Source organism: Trichechus manatus, unplaced genomic scaffold (assembly GCF_000243295.1).
Source record: "Trichechus manatus latirostris isolate Lorelei unplaced genomic scaffold, TriManLat1.0 scaffold00057, whole genome shotgun sequence".
Lineage (NCBI taxonomy): Eukaryota > Metazoa > Chordata > Mammalia > Sirenia > Trichechidae > Trichechus > Trichechus manatus.
The window spans coordinates 5,605,854-5,619,777 of record NW_004443993.1 but is presented as its reverse complement, the minus strand read 5'-3'; the positions used below and the strand labels follow the sequence as shown (position 1 = coordinate 5,619,777).

The window sequence follows — 13,924 nt, the reverse complement described above, 5'->3', positions numbered from 1 at the left end:
CCGCGGTGACGCACTTGGAAACGTCCGCAATGTGCATGTGCCGCAGCTCCATCCACAGGTCATCGTCCTCGTCCAGCAGCACGGCCTTCTCGCGTGCCTCGCTCAGCCCCGTGGTCTCGTATCTGGGAGAGAGGAGGAGGGGGTCAGGGGCACCAGCTGAGGGCCAGGGTCCCAGGTCCGTGGTGGTGGAAGGGTCCATGTTCCCGGCCTGCCCACCTGTATGTGTCATGCTCGATGTCCAGCAGGTCATAGGCCATGGCCTGGAATGTGAGCTCGTGCAGCAGTGGGGACACAGGGTCAGCTGCCCGGTCCATGATGAGCAGCTGGGAGCGGGTCTTCTCAGGGCCCTGGTGGGGGGAGGGGAAGGGGTGATGACACTGACTTTGACCCTGGCAGGCCGCATCCCTCCCCAGCATTCTCCCTCACCTCTCCCAGGCTGGGCGTGTCGGCCTTGAAGGCGTTCAGCTTGGCCAGGACTGCGTGGGCTAGCTGGGCTGTGTCCTCTGGGCCCCTGGGGGGAGAGAGGCCAGACACCAAGCATCAGGGTGTGGGGTGGAGAGTGCCAGGCACAGACTGGGATGGGGTTGAATAGCCAAGCCAGAGACCAGGGTGAAGACTGGGCCTGGGTTCAGAAGAGGTGAAAGGTTGGCTGCAGGATGGGGTCAAGTTCAGGGGCAGCACTGGGGTGGGGTCCCCACTTGCGGTAGCGGATGGCCGGGTACTCCTGCAGCGTGGCACACAGGGTGGCGATCTGCTGGGCCAGCACCTCGAGCTGCCGCGTCCGCTCCCCCGCTCGGAATGGGCAGTATAGATTGTAGGTGCTGTGGGGGGCATCCAGGGAGAACACCTGGGAGGGCCAGAGCCACCCAGTAAGTGCACACCTGCCCAACTTCCAGCCACCAGCACCTGCCTCTCTCTGGGGCAGGCAGGGGACAGCCCTCAACCCAGGCCTGGGGGAGTTGGGGGATCAATACCCCAGCTCCCTCCCCCTAGGGTGGGACAAGGAGGAGGGCTCCACAATGCTGCTGCTGCTGCATTCCTGTGGCTCCCCGGTGGGTGGGAGAGAACCCCGAGTGTCCACAGGCAAACGCTCCTTCCCCTTCGTACTCCCTGTGGGCACTCGCTTTCCTCATGCTCAAATCCTTGTCTCAGTGTCCGTTTCTGAGAGAACCTGCGGACATTTGGTCCTGGGCCCCCGCCTCTGCCCATGCCTAGCCTGGCCGTACCTGGGCCTCGTAGGGTAGGAAGGCAAGGTGGATCTCTTTCAGCGTCTTCAATGCCTTGGCTAGCCGAGAGCGGCCCAGCTCACTGAACAGGGGCTCAGGGCAGGCTGAGGTGGACAGGGGGGGTGTCAGGCCAGAGGAGCCCCACACCCCCTCATCCTGGCTCCCGTGCCCCAGGCCCTCCCCACTTACTGTCAGTGAAGAAGACATGGGCTGCTTTGTAGGTGAAGGTCGGGGTGCCCCGGAAGTCTGCAATCAGGGCCTGCACTGACTGGGGGATGTGATCACTCTTCAGGCTGGCCCCGCACACCTAGACCCGCCCTCTGTCCTGCCCCCAACTGCTGCCCGTCCATGCCCCGCATGCACCTGCATACAGGCACAGAGGCACGCGCACATGCCCACACATATACACGTATGCACGTAACCCACAAGCACACACACTCTTACATGTACACCCACACATATACACGCACATGTACACCTGCACATGTACACACGCACCCCTACAGGTACATGCGCACACATATGCATGCGCACACACAGGTACACATGCATGCACGTGTGTACCCACACACGTGCACACAGGCATACAAATATACACGCACACACAGATGCACATACATGTGCACACACATGCATGCACGCTGACATGCATGAACATACACGCATGCACACACACAGATATGTGCACGTAATGCACACCTATACAGATAGCTGCACACACATGCATACAAACATGCATGCACACCCCCATGCATGTGAATGTGCACACGTGCAGGTACAGTACACATGTGTACACAGAGACGCCCTGCACTCCCGCAGGCACCTTCTCCATGGGACTCAGCAAATAGATGGCCTCCAGACTGGGGATGGGCTCTCGCCGCTTGTTGATGTCTTCAACAACTTGAAGAATCAGAGAAACGGATACACAGGGGTGGGAGGATTAGGGCAGGGGGCACGTGGGGAACCACAGACTTGAGGAGTTGGACCCTTGGGGAGGAGGGTCGGATGCCTGAGGGGCCATACTCCCTGAGGATCCTAAGCAGGAGGTGGGCACCCAAGGGTCAAACAGCTAAATGCCATGTGGGCAGACAAAGTTCTGCACCCTTGGGGGGGGGGTCTCCCATAAAAGGCTGCACTGTGCGGGTCACACACATGCAGAGTCCATCCTGGGGGGCCTACATGGGGCTCCACACACAGGAGCTGCATGATGTGAGCAGCTGACCCCTTAGGGGCCCAGCCCAGGAGCCCTGTGTGAGTCGTCTGCACATCACAGGGTCCCACCTTCAGGCTGCACATTTGGGGAGCATGCTTGGGAGGGTCACACACTCAGTGTTGTGTATCGAGGAAGCCGCAGACTTGGGATTTTTGGATCATTTGGGCGGGGGCTGGGGACCCCACATTTAGGAGGCCTACACTCAGGTCCCCCCAGAGGGCATGGGGCAGGGAGTTGACTCACTGGTGATGCCCTCGGCCAGGATATCTGACATTTTGCAGCAGGATGACAAGATGCGCATGCTGGGGTGGTCCACGATGAGCACCTGTCCGGATGGACGGGCAGACAGACAGACAGAGGGACTGATAGATGGATGGACATGTGGGCAGAAGAGGCCTCAGCTGCACCAACCCCCAACCCCGGTGAATTAGGGACCATGGACAGGGATGACAGCCTCAAAGGCAGGCTGGGGTGGACTGACCCAGAACCCATCCCAAGTGAGTTTGCATAGGGGCCCGCCCACGGGTCTGGACAAGGGTCTTCAGGCGTTCTGCCTCACCCCTACCTTCCACTCCCCATCCTTTTTAACGCTGCGAATGACTCCGCTCAGAATCTCTGCAGGGAAGGGAGCAGTGGACTCAGGATGCTGGCCCTCTGGTCCTGCCATGCCCCCAAGCCTTCTCTGCCTTTTAAATTCCGTGGACTCTTCCCCCAATCCTGTGCAGTGGCTGCTAGTGTCCCTCAATTTACAGACGAGAAAATTGAGCTTCAAAGAGGACGTGTAACTTGCCAAGCACCCTCAGCGCCTGTGGCAGAGTGCCCAGGGTGTAAATAGCCGGGTGATGAACATGCTTCTGATAAACTAGTAAGCGGAAAGCCAGAGCTTCCATACAGGTCTGGCTGCCCCCACACTCCCCTATCTGCTACTTTAAGCTCTCCTGCCCTGGGGGTTTGGGCTCCCACTCCATCAGTTCGCCCCGAACTACAGTGCAGGACCCCTGGATTCCTTCTTTGAAGCATGCCCGGCTGTGGTCATCCCATCACCTAACCTCCAGACTCAGTTTTCTCATCTGTAAAATGGATCAGTGGTTTTCTGGTGGTCCCTTTAGTCCCTGTCTGGGGGGCTCCTTTTTCAGTTGGGGTGTTGGGGTTTGAGCCGCACTCTGCCCCGCCCAGCGGAAGGGCAGGAGAACGGACGGGGTGGTCCCGTTGAGCCACAGTGTCATGTCCACTGTTATCAGAAACGCCAGAGCGGAAGGAGCAGCTGAGGCCGGAACTACCCGGGGTGGGGGAGGGGGTGACCTCCACCCCTTCCCCCAAGAACCCGGGCCTGGGAGACCTGGACCCCTGGGTCCTCACGCGGCAAAGGGCTCCTAGGAACCAAGGAGAAAGGCGTCCACCCCCCACCCAGTGGGGCCTGGACACGCCCCCTGGAATCCCTGAACGCTCACACCACCTGATCGCTTACCAGCGTACCCAGCAGGTCCCAATCCGCACCTTGGGGCCCCAAGAGTCCAGCCCCTTCCCCCCCACCCCCCCCCCACGCCGCCGAACTTTCCCCGGGTCACAGACTCGGGAGTCTGGGGGTCCAGCAGGGCCCTGCCCCGGCGGACATCCTAAGGGAGTCCTGGCGTTCGGGCCCCAGCGCCTGCCGCTGGGATCGAGGGGTCCCATGCCACCCCCAGCCCGCCCTTTGGGTTACCGAAATCCAGCTTCCAATTCTGTTCCGCTCTGGCCCCGGGAAGCCGGGGGGCCAGCTGGGACCAAGCCCGCGCCCACCCCCTCAAGGATCCAGGTGCTCGGGCGTCCAGCCCGGCCCTCGACTTCCCGCCGCTAGGGTCCTAGCAGCCCGTGCGCCTCCCGTCTCCGCCCCCCAGGGGACCCAGGAGCCCTGCCCCGGGCGGACACTCACTTTCCCCCACCACCGCCTTCAACCCGGAGGGCGCCATCTTCCCCAGGGGCGCCGCCGCCGCTTCCGGGTCTGTCCCAAGGTGGGGGCGGGGCCTGGCCTGTCATCCACGTGGGCCCCGCCCCCAAGCACCTGGCCCCGCCCCGCCGTCGGGTCCGCGGCGAGGCCTGCCGAGCCGCCTGGAAAGTGTGTGCACGTCGGCGTGCACGCAGTCGGTGGGAGGGTACGCCCCGACAGCTCTCGCTCCTCGTGACACAAATGTAAGCACAGACACACGCTTCTCCTGCTTGTGTGCAGCAACGGGCAAGTGGCCTCGCAGGGCAACGGTTCCTTAATCTTCCTGGGCCAGGTGCCACTCAGTCCGAAGTTGCTCTGTGCCTGCGGGGCCAAATCCCACAATCCGTGCCCTTTGGGTCTGGAGCTATGACCCCTATGCCTTCTGTGTGCCCGAGTTTAGCAGAATGCAGGAGCATCTGATAAACTCTGGAGGAAGCCTGGAATGGTCCCTGAGTGACCCAAATAGCGCTCGGCTGCTAATCGAAAGGTTAGTGATTCGAATCCACCCAGCTACACCATGGAAGAAAGGCCTGGAGATCTGCTCCCCTAAAGATTTTTTGTTGCGTGTCGCCCTTGAGTGGATTCTGACTCATGGCGATCCCATGTGTGCAGAGTGGAACTGCTCCATAGGCTTTTCAAGGCTGTGACCTTTTGGAAGCAGGTCGCCAGGCCTGTCTTCTGGAGCCCTGGCTGTGCAGTAGTTCAGAGCTCAGCTGCTAACCAAAAGGTTGGCAGTTGGAATCCACCAGCCGCTCCTTGGAAACTCTGAGTTGATTCCAAGAATCAACTCAATGGCAGTGGGTTTGGTTTTGGGTTTTTTGGAATCTTTCCAGAAGCAGATCACCAGGTCTTTCTCCCAAAATGCTGCTGGGTGGGTTCAACTAGCAGACTTTCAGTTAGCAGTGCTTGACTGTTGCGCCACCAGGCTTCATTCCATAAAGATTACAGCCAAGAAAACCCTATGGAGCAATTCTACTCTGTAACACACGGGGTCGCCATGAGTCGGACTCAAAGGTAACAGGTTTGATTCCTTCACTTGCGGATGGTTCTCAACAGTTGGCCAGGTGCCAGGCTCTCTGCCACTTAACACGAGACAGGCATGGACTGTATATCAGGGAAGACCGAAAGGGTCCCTTCCCACATGGCAGTTAAAAGTTGAGTGGGGGAGATAGGAAGTAAAGAAGTCAGGCATAAAGAAAGGGTGCAGAGACAGCGAATGCCTCGTGGGGGCCTCTCTGAGGGTGGTCCCGGAGGGCCTCTCTGACGGGGTGGCCTTTAGACTTTAATCTGAACGGTGACATTAAGGAGCCTCCAGTGCAGGCTCCAGGCAGACAAAAGGAATGGGCTTGGAGGAGCACAGGGAGGCTGGGGTGAGGTGGGTGTGGAAAGGGACAGGGGTGGGAAGTGAGGTCGGAGGGAGGGGTTGCAGGGGACAGACCTCTGCAGGACAAGGTAGTGACTAACCATCCAGATTTGCCCAGGACTAAGGGGTTTCCTGGGACACAGGGCTTTTAATGCTAAAACTGGGCCAGTCTGGGACAAATCTGAACAGTTGGTCACCCTAGGTAGGCGTTTGGGTTTGTTTTCTTTTTAAACAGCTTTATTGAGATTTAACCCTTTCAAGACCGAATTATTTTCTGCTTTTTGTTGATACCATGTGTTTTCATTACTGGAAGCATGCTGAATCATTGAGTGTTGCTGAACTTTTGATAGGTAGTATGGAATTTTTCTTTTTTCTTTTTTTTTTTTGGTCCCTTCCAACAATCCTACCCTGAGTCCTGAGGGACATACTTTGTCCCACTAATTCTACCCCGGACGCCCCACGGAGTGCAGAGGGACATAGTGTCCCAAAGAAAAATTTTCAAAATTTCTTTCTCCTACCAAAAATGCACACTTTATATAACAGCCTGTAGAAACAGTGATTCGCGGCATGCCCCTGTTTTTTCCACTTGCAGCAGTCATAAAGGCCCCCGCCTTGCAACAGTGTGCGCTGTCAGCAGGAAGGCAGCTTCCTGACGATCCTGAGAGGCGGAAAAGGTGAGTGGGCAACCGTGTATCCCCCCGGTCATTCACATAGCATACAACTTGCCCATTTAAAGGGTACAATTCAGAGGCTCTTAGATTTACAGAGGTGTGCATTCATGAGCACAATTTTAGAACATGTCCGTTAGCCCAAGGTGTTTGGGTTTTATCCTGAGAACAGTGCGGGCCAAGGGGGAGTTTTGAGCAGGGGAAGGAGGGGGCCGCTCCCCTGGGGAAAATGGGTTCAGGGGCAAAGGGGGAACTGGAAGACCACAAGGAATTCTTGCCTGGGGTGAGTCTGTACTCGGTGAAGGAGACCAGGGTCTTTGGCTCAAGTTGTTATTGAAGACTTGGGGTTCTAGAGAGGGTGTCACATGAGTCCTGGATGTGGGGGGAAGGGCACCTGGGAGAAGGGCTGAGGTTGTAGGGGGGCAGGTGTAAGGCAACCCATTTATTCTGAAAAGAAACGCTAACTGGTTTTGTGAAAGGCCTCTTGGGGAGGGAAGGGAGAGTCAGTGCTGCTCAGGGGAGGGGCAGGGACTTCCTCAGCTCCTCACCTCCCTCCCCAGGGTCTAGCATCCTGCGCCCACGCCCACGGGGGCTGGGGGGATGGGCCAGAGAAGACAGCTCAGCCCACGTTTAGGTGGCCAGGGGACAGGAGACTCCAGACCTCATTGTGTTGGCCTCACCCCTGGGCTGCTGTCAGGTCAACCACTGGGCCCTGAGCTGGGCACCCCGACCGCAGGAACAGTGAGTAAAGGGAAGGACAGCCAGGAAACCCCTTGGAATCACTGCCAAGGAGCTGGAGCTGGACTGGCTGGTGGTGCCTCGGGGCAGGTGCAGGGAGGAGGTTGGGGTCTTCAGGTCCAGCTGCCCTTAGCCCACCCCTGCAGATGGCAACTGCCCTTCCAGCAGAGGCCACAGGTGCCAGTGGGGGTGGGGAGCATCTTGGGGGTCGGGTGGAATGTCCTCACTTCTTCCCACGGTGGGCTGCAGGCCCTGCCCCAGCTGGCCACCCCCTGCCTGTTCACCTGTCCTCTCCCAGTGGGGCCCAAAGGCTCCCACTCCCCACTTTGGGGACACCACTTGGCCTGCTATACCCCACCTGAGAGTCCTTGGGGTCCAGCAAGGTCCAAACTCAGGTCACCCCACCCCCTCACCTCCCCAGGCCCAGCATCATTCTGCAGGAACAATTATCTGGATCATCTTTATGGGGCTTAAGCTTGGGTGGGAGCAGATGGGGCGTGCGCTAGGGATTTGGGGCTGGGAGGGGATCCATTCCCCCACCTCCTGGCCTTTTAAAAAGCCTTCTCAGCCACGGGGCCAGGGCAGAGGCCAGCAGGACAGTGGACAGAGACCAGGGGAGGGGAGCAGGGACAATGATGGCCCAGGACGAGAAGGACAGGGACTTGGCCCCCTGCACCCAGGTGAGCAGGCCCCACCTCCACATCCCCCCAGTGCCCCCAGGTCTCAGAGCCAGTGACTGACAAAGACTAATTAGTTTGTAGGATACCTAATTAGTAAGAGTCCCCTGAGACCCCTGACCCAGTTGCTGCCTGAGGGAGGTGTTGGTGGGCATGAGGGTCTGCTCACCCAGCCCCAGCTCCAGGCAGAGGTCAGGGTCCTCAGGGCTGACCCCCAGTGAGGCAGGGGTGCTGGGACTTGGGGCAGCCCCTCGGCTGGTTCTCTGGCCCATGCCCCAGCCCCCAGGCTACCCTCCAGTCAGGCATCAATCTAGGACGGGGGACACTGGCCCAGCAGCCTCTCCCTGGAGGGGCACCACGTGAGGTGGCAGGCTAGCTGGGCCCTTCGGGCAGGGGCTGGAACTGGGAAGGAGACTCAGGTCTCATTCACAGCAGCTCCACGGAGCGGCAGAGCAGCAGCAGGGACCATGGTGAGCGCCCAAGAGGAGGGGCGGCTCGGGGTCAGGGTGGGAGCCTCCAGTCAGGAAGGGTACTTGGGGGGCCCAGAAGCCCAAAGACCAGCTGGACTGTTTATCTGTCCCCAGGCGGGCTCCCCGGACCAGGAGGGCTTCTTCAACCTGCTGAGCCACGTGCAGGGCGGCCGCATGGAAGAGCAACGCTGCTCGCTGCAGGCAGGGCCGGACCAGGCCCCCGAGAGCCGTGAGAGCAGGCGGGGGGAACGGGCAGTGGGCATGCTGTCTGGGGGTACAGGGCAAGCGGCCATCTTAGGAGGGGTCTGTCTCGGGGGTCTATAGTGGGGATACAGTTACATAGGTGTCTGGGGGCAAGTAAGCGTCTGGGGGATAGGGGGTGATGGTTGTGCAGTGGGGGCCTGGTGGTAAGCATGTCAGGGTGTGAGCATGCACAGGGGTGTGTCCTGGAGAAATGAGTGAAATGAGGGGAAGGCTGTATCCTTGGGAGTCTGTGTGTCCATCCCCATGGGCTCCACCCTAGAGGGCGGCCCCGCGCCCGAGATGGACAACCTGATGGACGTGCTGACCAGCACCGAGGGCCGCCGCATGGACGACCAGCGTGTGACAGTCAGCGCCCTACCGGGCTTCCAGCCCCTGGGGCCCAAGGTGGGTGAGGTTCTGCTGGGGCTGAGGAGATACCAGCCCCCCAGCCAGGAGTGGACAGGGCTCTATTCCCACCACCTCCCTCCTCTGCCCTCTGAGGCTGGGTGGCTATCTGAAGCAGGCAGGAGGGGTGCCCAGTAAGAGTGCCCACCGTATGGCTCTGCCAGTCACAGGGCCCTGGCTGATCCAATACTCGACTTCAGACAGGAAGACTGAGAGGGGCCCCAGGTGGCACAGTGGCTTGTTGATGTCAGAGCCATGGCTGGGGCCCACAGCTCCTGCCCCCAAGTCTGGGGGTTTTGGGGAGGCCTAAGGGAGAGAGCTGGCACCCTTCCTGGGGCAACACCCCGAGGAGGAGGGCATGGAAGCTCACACACAGACGCACGCATCCATACACCCGTGTATGTCTTCATCACACATACTCATGCACACAGCTTGGGTGCCAATCAGGACCCCAGCGAGATCCCCAAGACCCACCGCCTCACACCCCCGACCACCCTAAATGGCGGGAACGGAGACAAACACAGAAGCAAGCTTAGGTATAGTGGGGGTAGAGCTGTGTGCTGGGTGGCAGGACATGGGGTTCCCACCTGCACTCCCTGTGTGTGTCTCCTCTGGCCTACAGTGCCTGGATCCCTCACCATGGCTGACCCCTCTTCATCCACAGGACGGGACACAGAAACGAGCCGGGACTCTCAGCCCCCAACCCCTCCTCACCCCCCAGGATCCGACTGCTCTGGGCTTCCGTCGGAACAGCAGCCCCCAGCCCCAGACACAAGCCCCCTGAGAGCCTGAGTCATCCCGGGCCCACTCGGCCCCTGAAAGCGAAGAATAAAACACTTCCACAAGCAACAAAGGACTGAGTATGTGTATTATTGTGTGGGCCAAGGGGCTAGAGTTCAAGTACATGAGGCCTCAGTTCTGCTGGGCAGCTCGAAGGAGCTTCTCCTCCCGCTGCTTCCGTATCCGCTCTTTGAATTCTTCCAGCTCTTGGCGCTGGGGGGGAGCGGGAGGGGACAGGAAGGAAGGAGGGGGCACACACCTCAGGGCCTGGACCCCTCTCCCACCACTCCTTCCCCTACTCCCCAGGCCAGGCCTTCGGAGTTCAGCGTCTACGCTAGAAGCCTTGTTCAGTTATGACCAGGCGCCAAAAAAGATCAAAGTCATCCTTCAGAGAGAGGGCGATAAGGAAACCCTATGCCCCACTGCTCTTAGTTCCCCAGTCAAGGCTGCGGGTAGTCTTCTCATTCAAGCCCCGCCCCCTCCATCACTTACCTGGCTCTCCTTCTCAGGTGGCCACAGCTCCCTCTGTGGGGATAAAGTCACAGCTGGGGGCACGAGCCGGGAGCCTCCAGAGCCCCACACACCCATGGTAGGGTCAGCTCATGGAGGCAGATGATAGTCCCCAGCAGGTGGGTGCCTCATACCCTCCCCCACCCCGCGGAGTGAACCCGTAACCCCTCAGCCTGTGCCCACCTTGCGCTGTATGACATAGTCCTCAAACCACTCTGCCTGGTTGGCAATCCAGAACATGGCCACGGGGAAGGTGAGGTAGACTGTCATCTGGAAGGGCAGGGGGCGGGTGAGAGGAGCTAGAGGTTTTACTTACACTCACGCACGCACGCGCGCACGCAGAGGTCCCTCAGATCCTGGAGGTCCCATCCTCCCACAGACCCTAGGAACACCTCCTTCTCAGGGTCTCTCCAAGATCGTCAAGAGTACAGAGCCTCAAGGCCCCTGAGTAGTGCAAATGGTTTGCTCTTGGCTGCTAACCAAAGGTTGGTGGTTTGAACCCACCTTCCACCACCGAGCAAGAAAAAGGCCTGGCGAACTGCTTCCATAAAGATTACAGCCAAGAGAACCCTATGGAGCAGCTCTATTCTGTAACACATGGGGTCTCTTCAAAGTCGCAAACCAACAACAAAAACAAAATCAACGAGAGAGACAGAGCCTCACTCCTCAAAGCCTACTCCCCATAAGCCAGTACACCTCATTCCTGGGAGTTTCCCTCTCAAAGACAGACAGACACAGACACTCCGGCCCCAGGAGCACAAGAGCTTCTCCTACACTTAAAGGCACCACCTCAGATCTCATATCTCAGGGATACCCCCTCCATCAGAGCCCGGGGTCACCCCTCAAACCCAAGAGATCTTATTTTTCAGATTCCACTCCCCTGAGTCTTAGCGTCTCCCTGTCGGAGACTCCCCTCTGCTTGCTCTTATGAGACCGGAGTTGCCCCAGGGTCTAAAGCTTTCCTCCTTACAGTTCCCTCCTCAGATCACCCCTCTCTAAGCCCCATCTTCAGACAAGCCCACTCCGAGCCCTCCCAAAGCAGCGCCCCCTTCTCTGAGTTTCCAAGCGTAAAAGTCCCTCTCAAATCTCAGGAGCTTTCTCCTCGAAGCGCCCCCTCTTTGGAGCTCCCCTTTTCAGAGCCTTCTCCTCAGACCTAGGAAGACCCTCCGGCCCAACCTCCCACACACTCCCGGCTCACTGACCCGAAACACCTCCAACTTAACCCCCATCTCGCTCCTCCCGTCTCCAAAGCTGCTTCCGACCAAAGCAGATCCTCCAGCAATACAGCAGCTCATTGGTGTTTCGCGGGCTCCACCGGGGAAGCTGATTAGTCAATGTGCCTCCGGATGACGTAATCTTAGGGCGCCTCCTCTCTGCTTCCGGTAGTTGGTGTCGCCTAAGCGAAAATCAACAACTCGGGCTGCACGATCGGAAAAGGTTCAGCCAATACGAGGCGATTTCTGGCTCAGGGGCGGGCTTTCAGAGGTCGACGTCATCAGCATGAGAGTTTAGCCTGTATCTGGAGATACAGGAAAATGGTGGTGATGGCGCGGATCTCGCGGCCCGAGCGGCCGGATCTTGTCTTCGTGAGTCCGCGGCGGGGTCGGGAGTGGCCTGCGTGGGGATTTGGGGTCCAGATGCCGTAGGGGATCGGGACCTGGCCGCCGGAGAATTTAGGCCAGAGCTATGTCTGCCCGAGTGCTGGGGTACCCTAGCAGGCCAAAGACCGGATCGTGATATCCGGACTAGGGTGGCCTGGAGTAAAGATCTGGTGTCGGAGCCGGAGCCCTGGTGGCCTGAGTGAAGAGCTGCTGTCGAGGTTAAAGGCTTGGCCTCCGGACCTGGGGCAGAAATGGGGGCGCGGAGTGGGGCGGGGCAGCTATTTGGATAGGTGAATCTTGAGAGATAAAGATCTGGAGGTTATGTATCTGGTTTCTGTGGCGAAGGCCTGGTGTTCTGCTTAAGGGCCTATGTCTGGTCTTGAGCGTTCGTGTACGGAGTAAAGGCTAGGAGAACCCTGGAAATAAAGATTTGGCGATGTGCATCTGGGATGGAGCTGGGGCAGGCGATGACCAGTGGGATCTTGAAGAGGAAAAGACATGGTGTCTTGAGTAGAGGCCTGGCATCTTCACTAGATTCTTGGTGTCGGGGTTAGAGGCTTGGTGTCTGGCCCATAGCTCTTTTTCTGAGATGGAGGCTTGGTATCCAACTTTTGAGGCGGAGTTGAGTTAGACCCTGACAGGTGGGATCCTAAAGGACCAACGGCTTCCTGTCTGGACCTGAGAGCCTGATAGCTGAGGTCCATTTGGTCTTCTGGGCCTGGGGTGCATTGGGTCAGGTGGTGGACTTGGTATCATCAAGGGCCAAAAGCCTGGCATCCATGAAAGGACGTGTTGTCCAGGGAAGATGTCTGACATCTGGACCAGGGCCCTGGTGTCTAAGCAGTCTTGTGGTCTAGGTCAGACTGTGGGTAGCGGGATTCGGAGGACCAAAAGCCTGGTGTCCGGGTGACAGTCCCCTGTCTGGTCTGGAGCCCTGATAACTGAGGAGTCTGGTGATCTGGGTTGTGGGCAGTAGAACTTTGCAGAATAAAGGTCTAGAGTAGAGTTCTGGTGTCTGCACACCTGGGGACCTGGCTCTGATGGCGAGCAGTGGGATCTGGTGTCTGGGGAAAGGTCGAGTTTGGACCTGAGCCCAGTGGAGTGCTTCTGCATTCAGACTCTGAGGACAGGTCTCTGCTCTCCCCTTTACCTGACCCTGGCAGGAGGAGGAGGACCTCCCCTACGAGGAGGAGATCATGCGGAACCCGTTCTCCGTCAAATGCTGGCTCCGCTACATCGAGTTCAAACAGGGTGCCCCGAAGCCCAGGCTCAATCAGCTGTATGAGCGGGCGCTCAAGCTGCTGCCTTGCAGGTGGGAACAGCTCCAGCTGCCCAGCCTGCCCCACCCTGTCCCCTCATAGCAAAATTGGCAAGTAGGTCCCTGGTGATGGCTGTGTATCCAGCACTGAATATATATCCCCTGACACATCACTGTACCTTCCCTGATGTCCCAGTCCATCCCAGTCCATTCCCCCATTGCTGAGACTTGTCCTCCCCAGGCCCCTTCTACCGTGGGGCAGGATGAAGGGTCCTGGGGGTCCATAAAGCCCACCAATCAGCATCTGTCCCCTCCATCCCCCCAGCTACAAGCTCTGGTATCGCTACCTGAAGGCACGCCGGGCACAGGTGAAGCATCGCTGTGTGACCGACCCTGCCTATGAAGACGTCAACAACTGCCATGAGAGGGCCTTTGTGTTCATGCACAAGGTGGGAAGCTGGGCCTCTGTGCACACAGCACAGGGCGGGACCAGGGCGGCCAGGGCCGGCGGATGAGTCGGGAGGTGGGGCTCAGAGTCCAGGGAGGTGGACGAACCAGGGGGGTTGGGCTCAGCATGGTAGGGACGAGATTGGAGCTCTGTTGCCTGTGCGCAAAAGATGTTCAGCTGGCCCTAGCTATGGAGGGACGAGATCGTGTTGCATCGGTGTGGAGGCCCCAGGCTCAGCTTGGCCATGGGACATCAGAGTGGGGCCTGCAGCTCAGACCTGCCTCTCTCTCCCACACCTCCAGATGCCACGGCTGTGGCTAGATTATTGCCAGTTCCTGATGGACCAGGGACGCGTTAC

General features: G+C 58.9%; 4 protein-coding genes across 5 annotated transcripts in view; 2 read left to right on the top strand and 2 right to left on the bottom strand.

Annotated features, from left to right (window-relative positions):
- Positions 1-4,444, bottom strand: part of STXBP2 (syntaxin binding protein 2) — a 9,957-nt gene extending 5,513 nt beyond the window's left edge. The window contains exons 1-10 of the mRNA XM_012556177.2: positions 4,352-4,444; positions 3,005-3,054; positions 2,683-2,764; positions 2,050-2,126; positions 1,416-1,494; positions 1,227-1,330; positions 699-847; positions 427-511; positions 217-347; positions 15-122 (exon numbers count right to left, since the gene is read on the bottom strand). Coding sequence (XP_012411631.1) covers positions 15-122; positions 217-347; positions 427-511; positions 699-847; positions 1,227-1,330; positions 1,416-1,494; positions 2,050-2,126; positions 2,683-2,764; positions 3,005-3,054; positions 4,352-4,388 — 902 coding nt within the window. The 5' untranslated portion in view covers positions 4,389-4,444. The remainder of the gene's footprint in view (positions 1-14; positions 123-216; positions 348-426; positions 512-698; positions 848-1,226; positions 1,331-1,415; positions 1,495-2,049; positions 2,127-2,682; positions 2,765-3,004; positions 3,055-4,351) is intronic.
- Positions 4,445-8,318: 3,874 nt separating this feature from the next.
- PCP2 (Purkinje cell protein 2) lies at positions 8,319-9,808 on the top strand. The gene is made up of 3 exons (XM_004378592.1): positions 8,319-8,550; positions 8,845-8,969; positions 9,634-9,808. The coding sequence occupies exons 1-3, from the start codon at positions 8,319-8,321 to the stop codon at positions 9,751-9,753; spliced, it is 477 nt and encodes a 158-aa protein (XP_004378649.1). The 3' UTR covers positions 9,754-9,808.
- Positions 9,809-9,822: 14 nt separating this feature from the next.
- LOC101345290 (protein PET100 homolog, mitochondrial) lies at positions 9,823-11,554 on the bottom strand. The gene is made up of 4 exons (XM_023733107.1): positions 11,462-11,554; positions 10,443-10,529; positions 10,242-10,274; positions 9,823-9,962 (listed from the first exon to the last, which is right to left on the bottom strand). Exons 1-4 carry the CDS (start codon positions 11,552-11,554, stop codon positions 9,882-9,884), a joined length of 294 nt encoding a protein of 97 aa, XP_023588875.1. The 3' UTR covers positions 9,823-9,881.
- A 209-nt stretch (positions 11,555-11,763) lies between these two features.
- Positions 11,764-13,924, top strand: part of XAB2 (XPA binding protein 2) — a 10,859-nt gene continuing 8,698 nt past the window's right edge. For both annotated transcript variants that reach the window (XM_023733232.1, XM_004378386.3), the window contains exons 1-3: positions 11,764-11,845; positions 13,024-13,172; positions 13,444-13,567. In XM_023733232.1, coding sequence (XP_023589000.1) covers positions 11,795-11,845; positions 13,024-13,172; positions 13,444-13,567 — 324 coding nt within the window. In that variant the 5' untranslated portion in view covers positions 11,764-11,794. The remainder of the gene's footprint in view (positions 11,846-13,023; positions 13,173-13,443; positions 13,568-13,924) is intronic.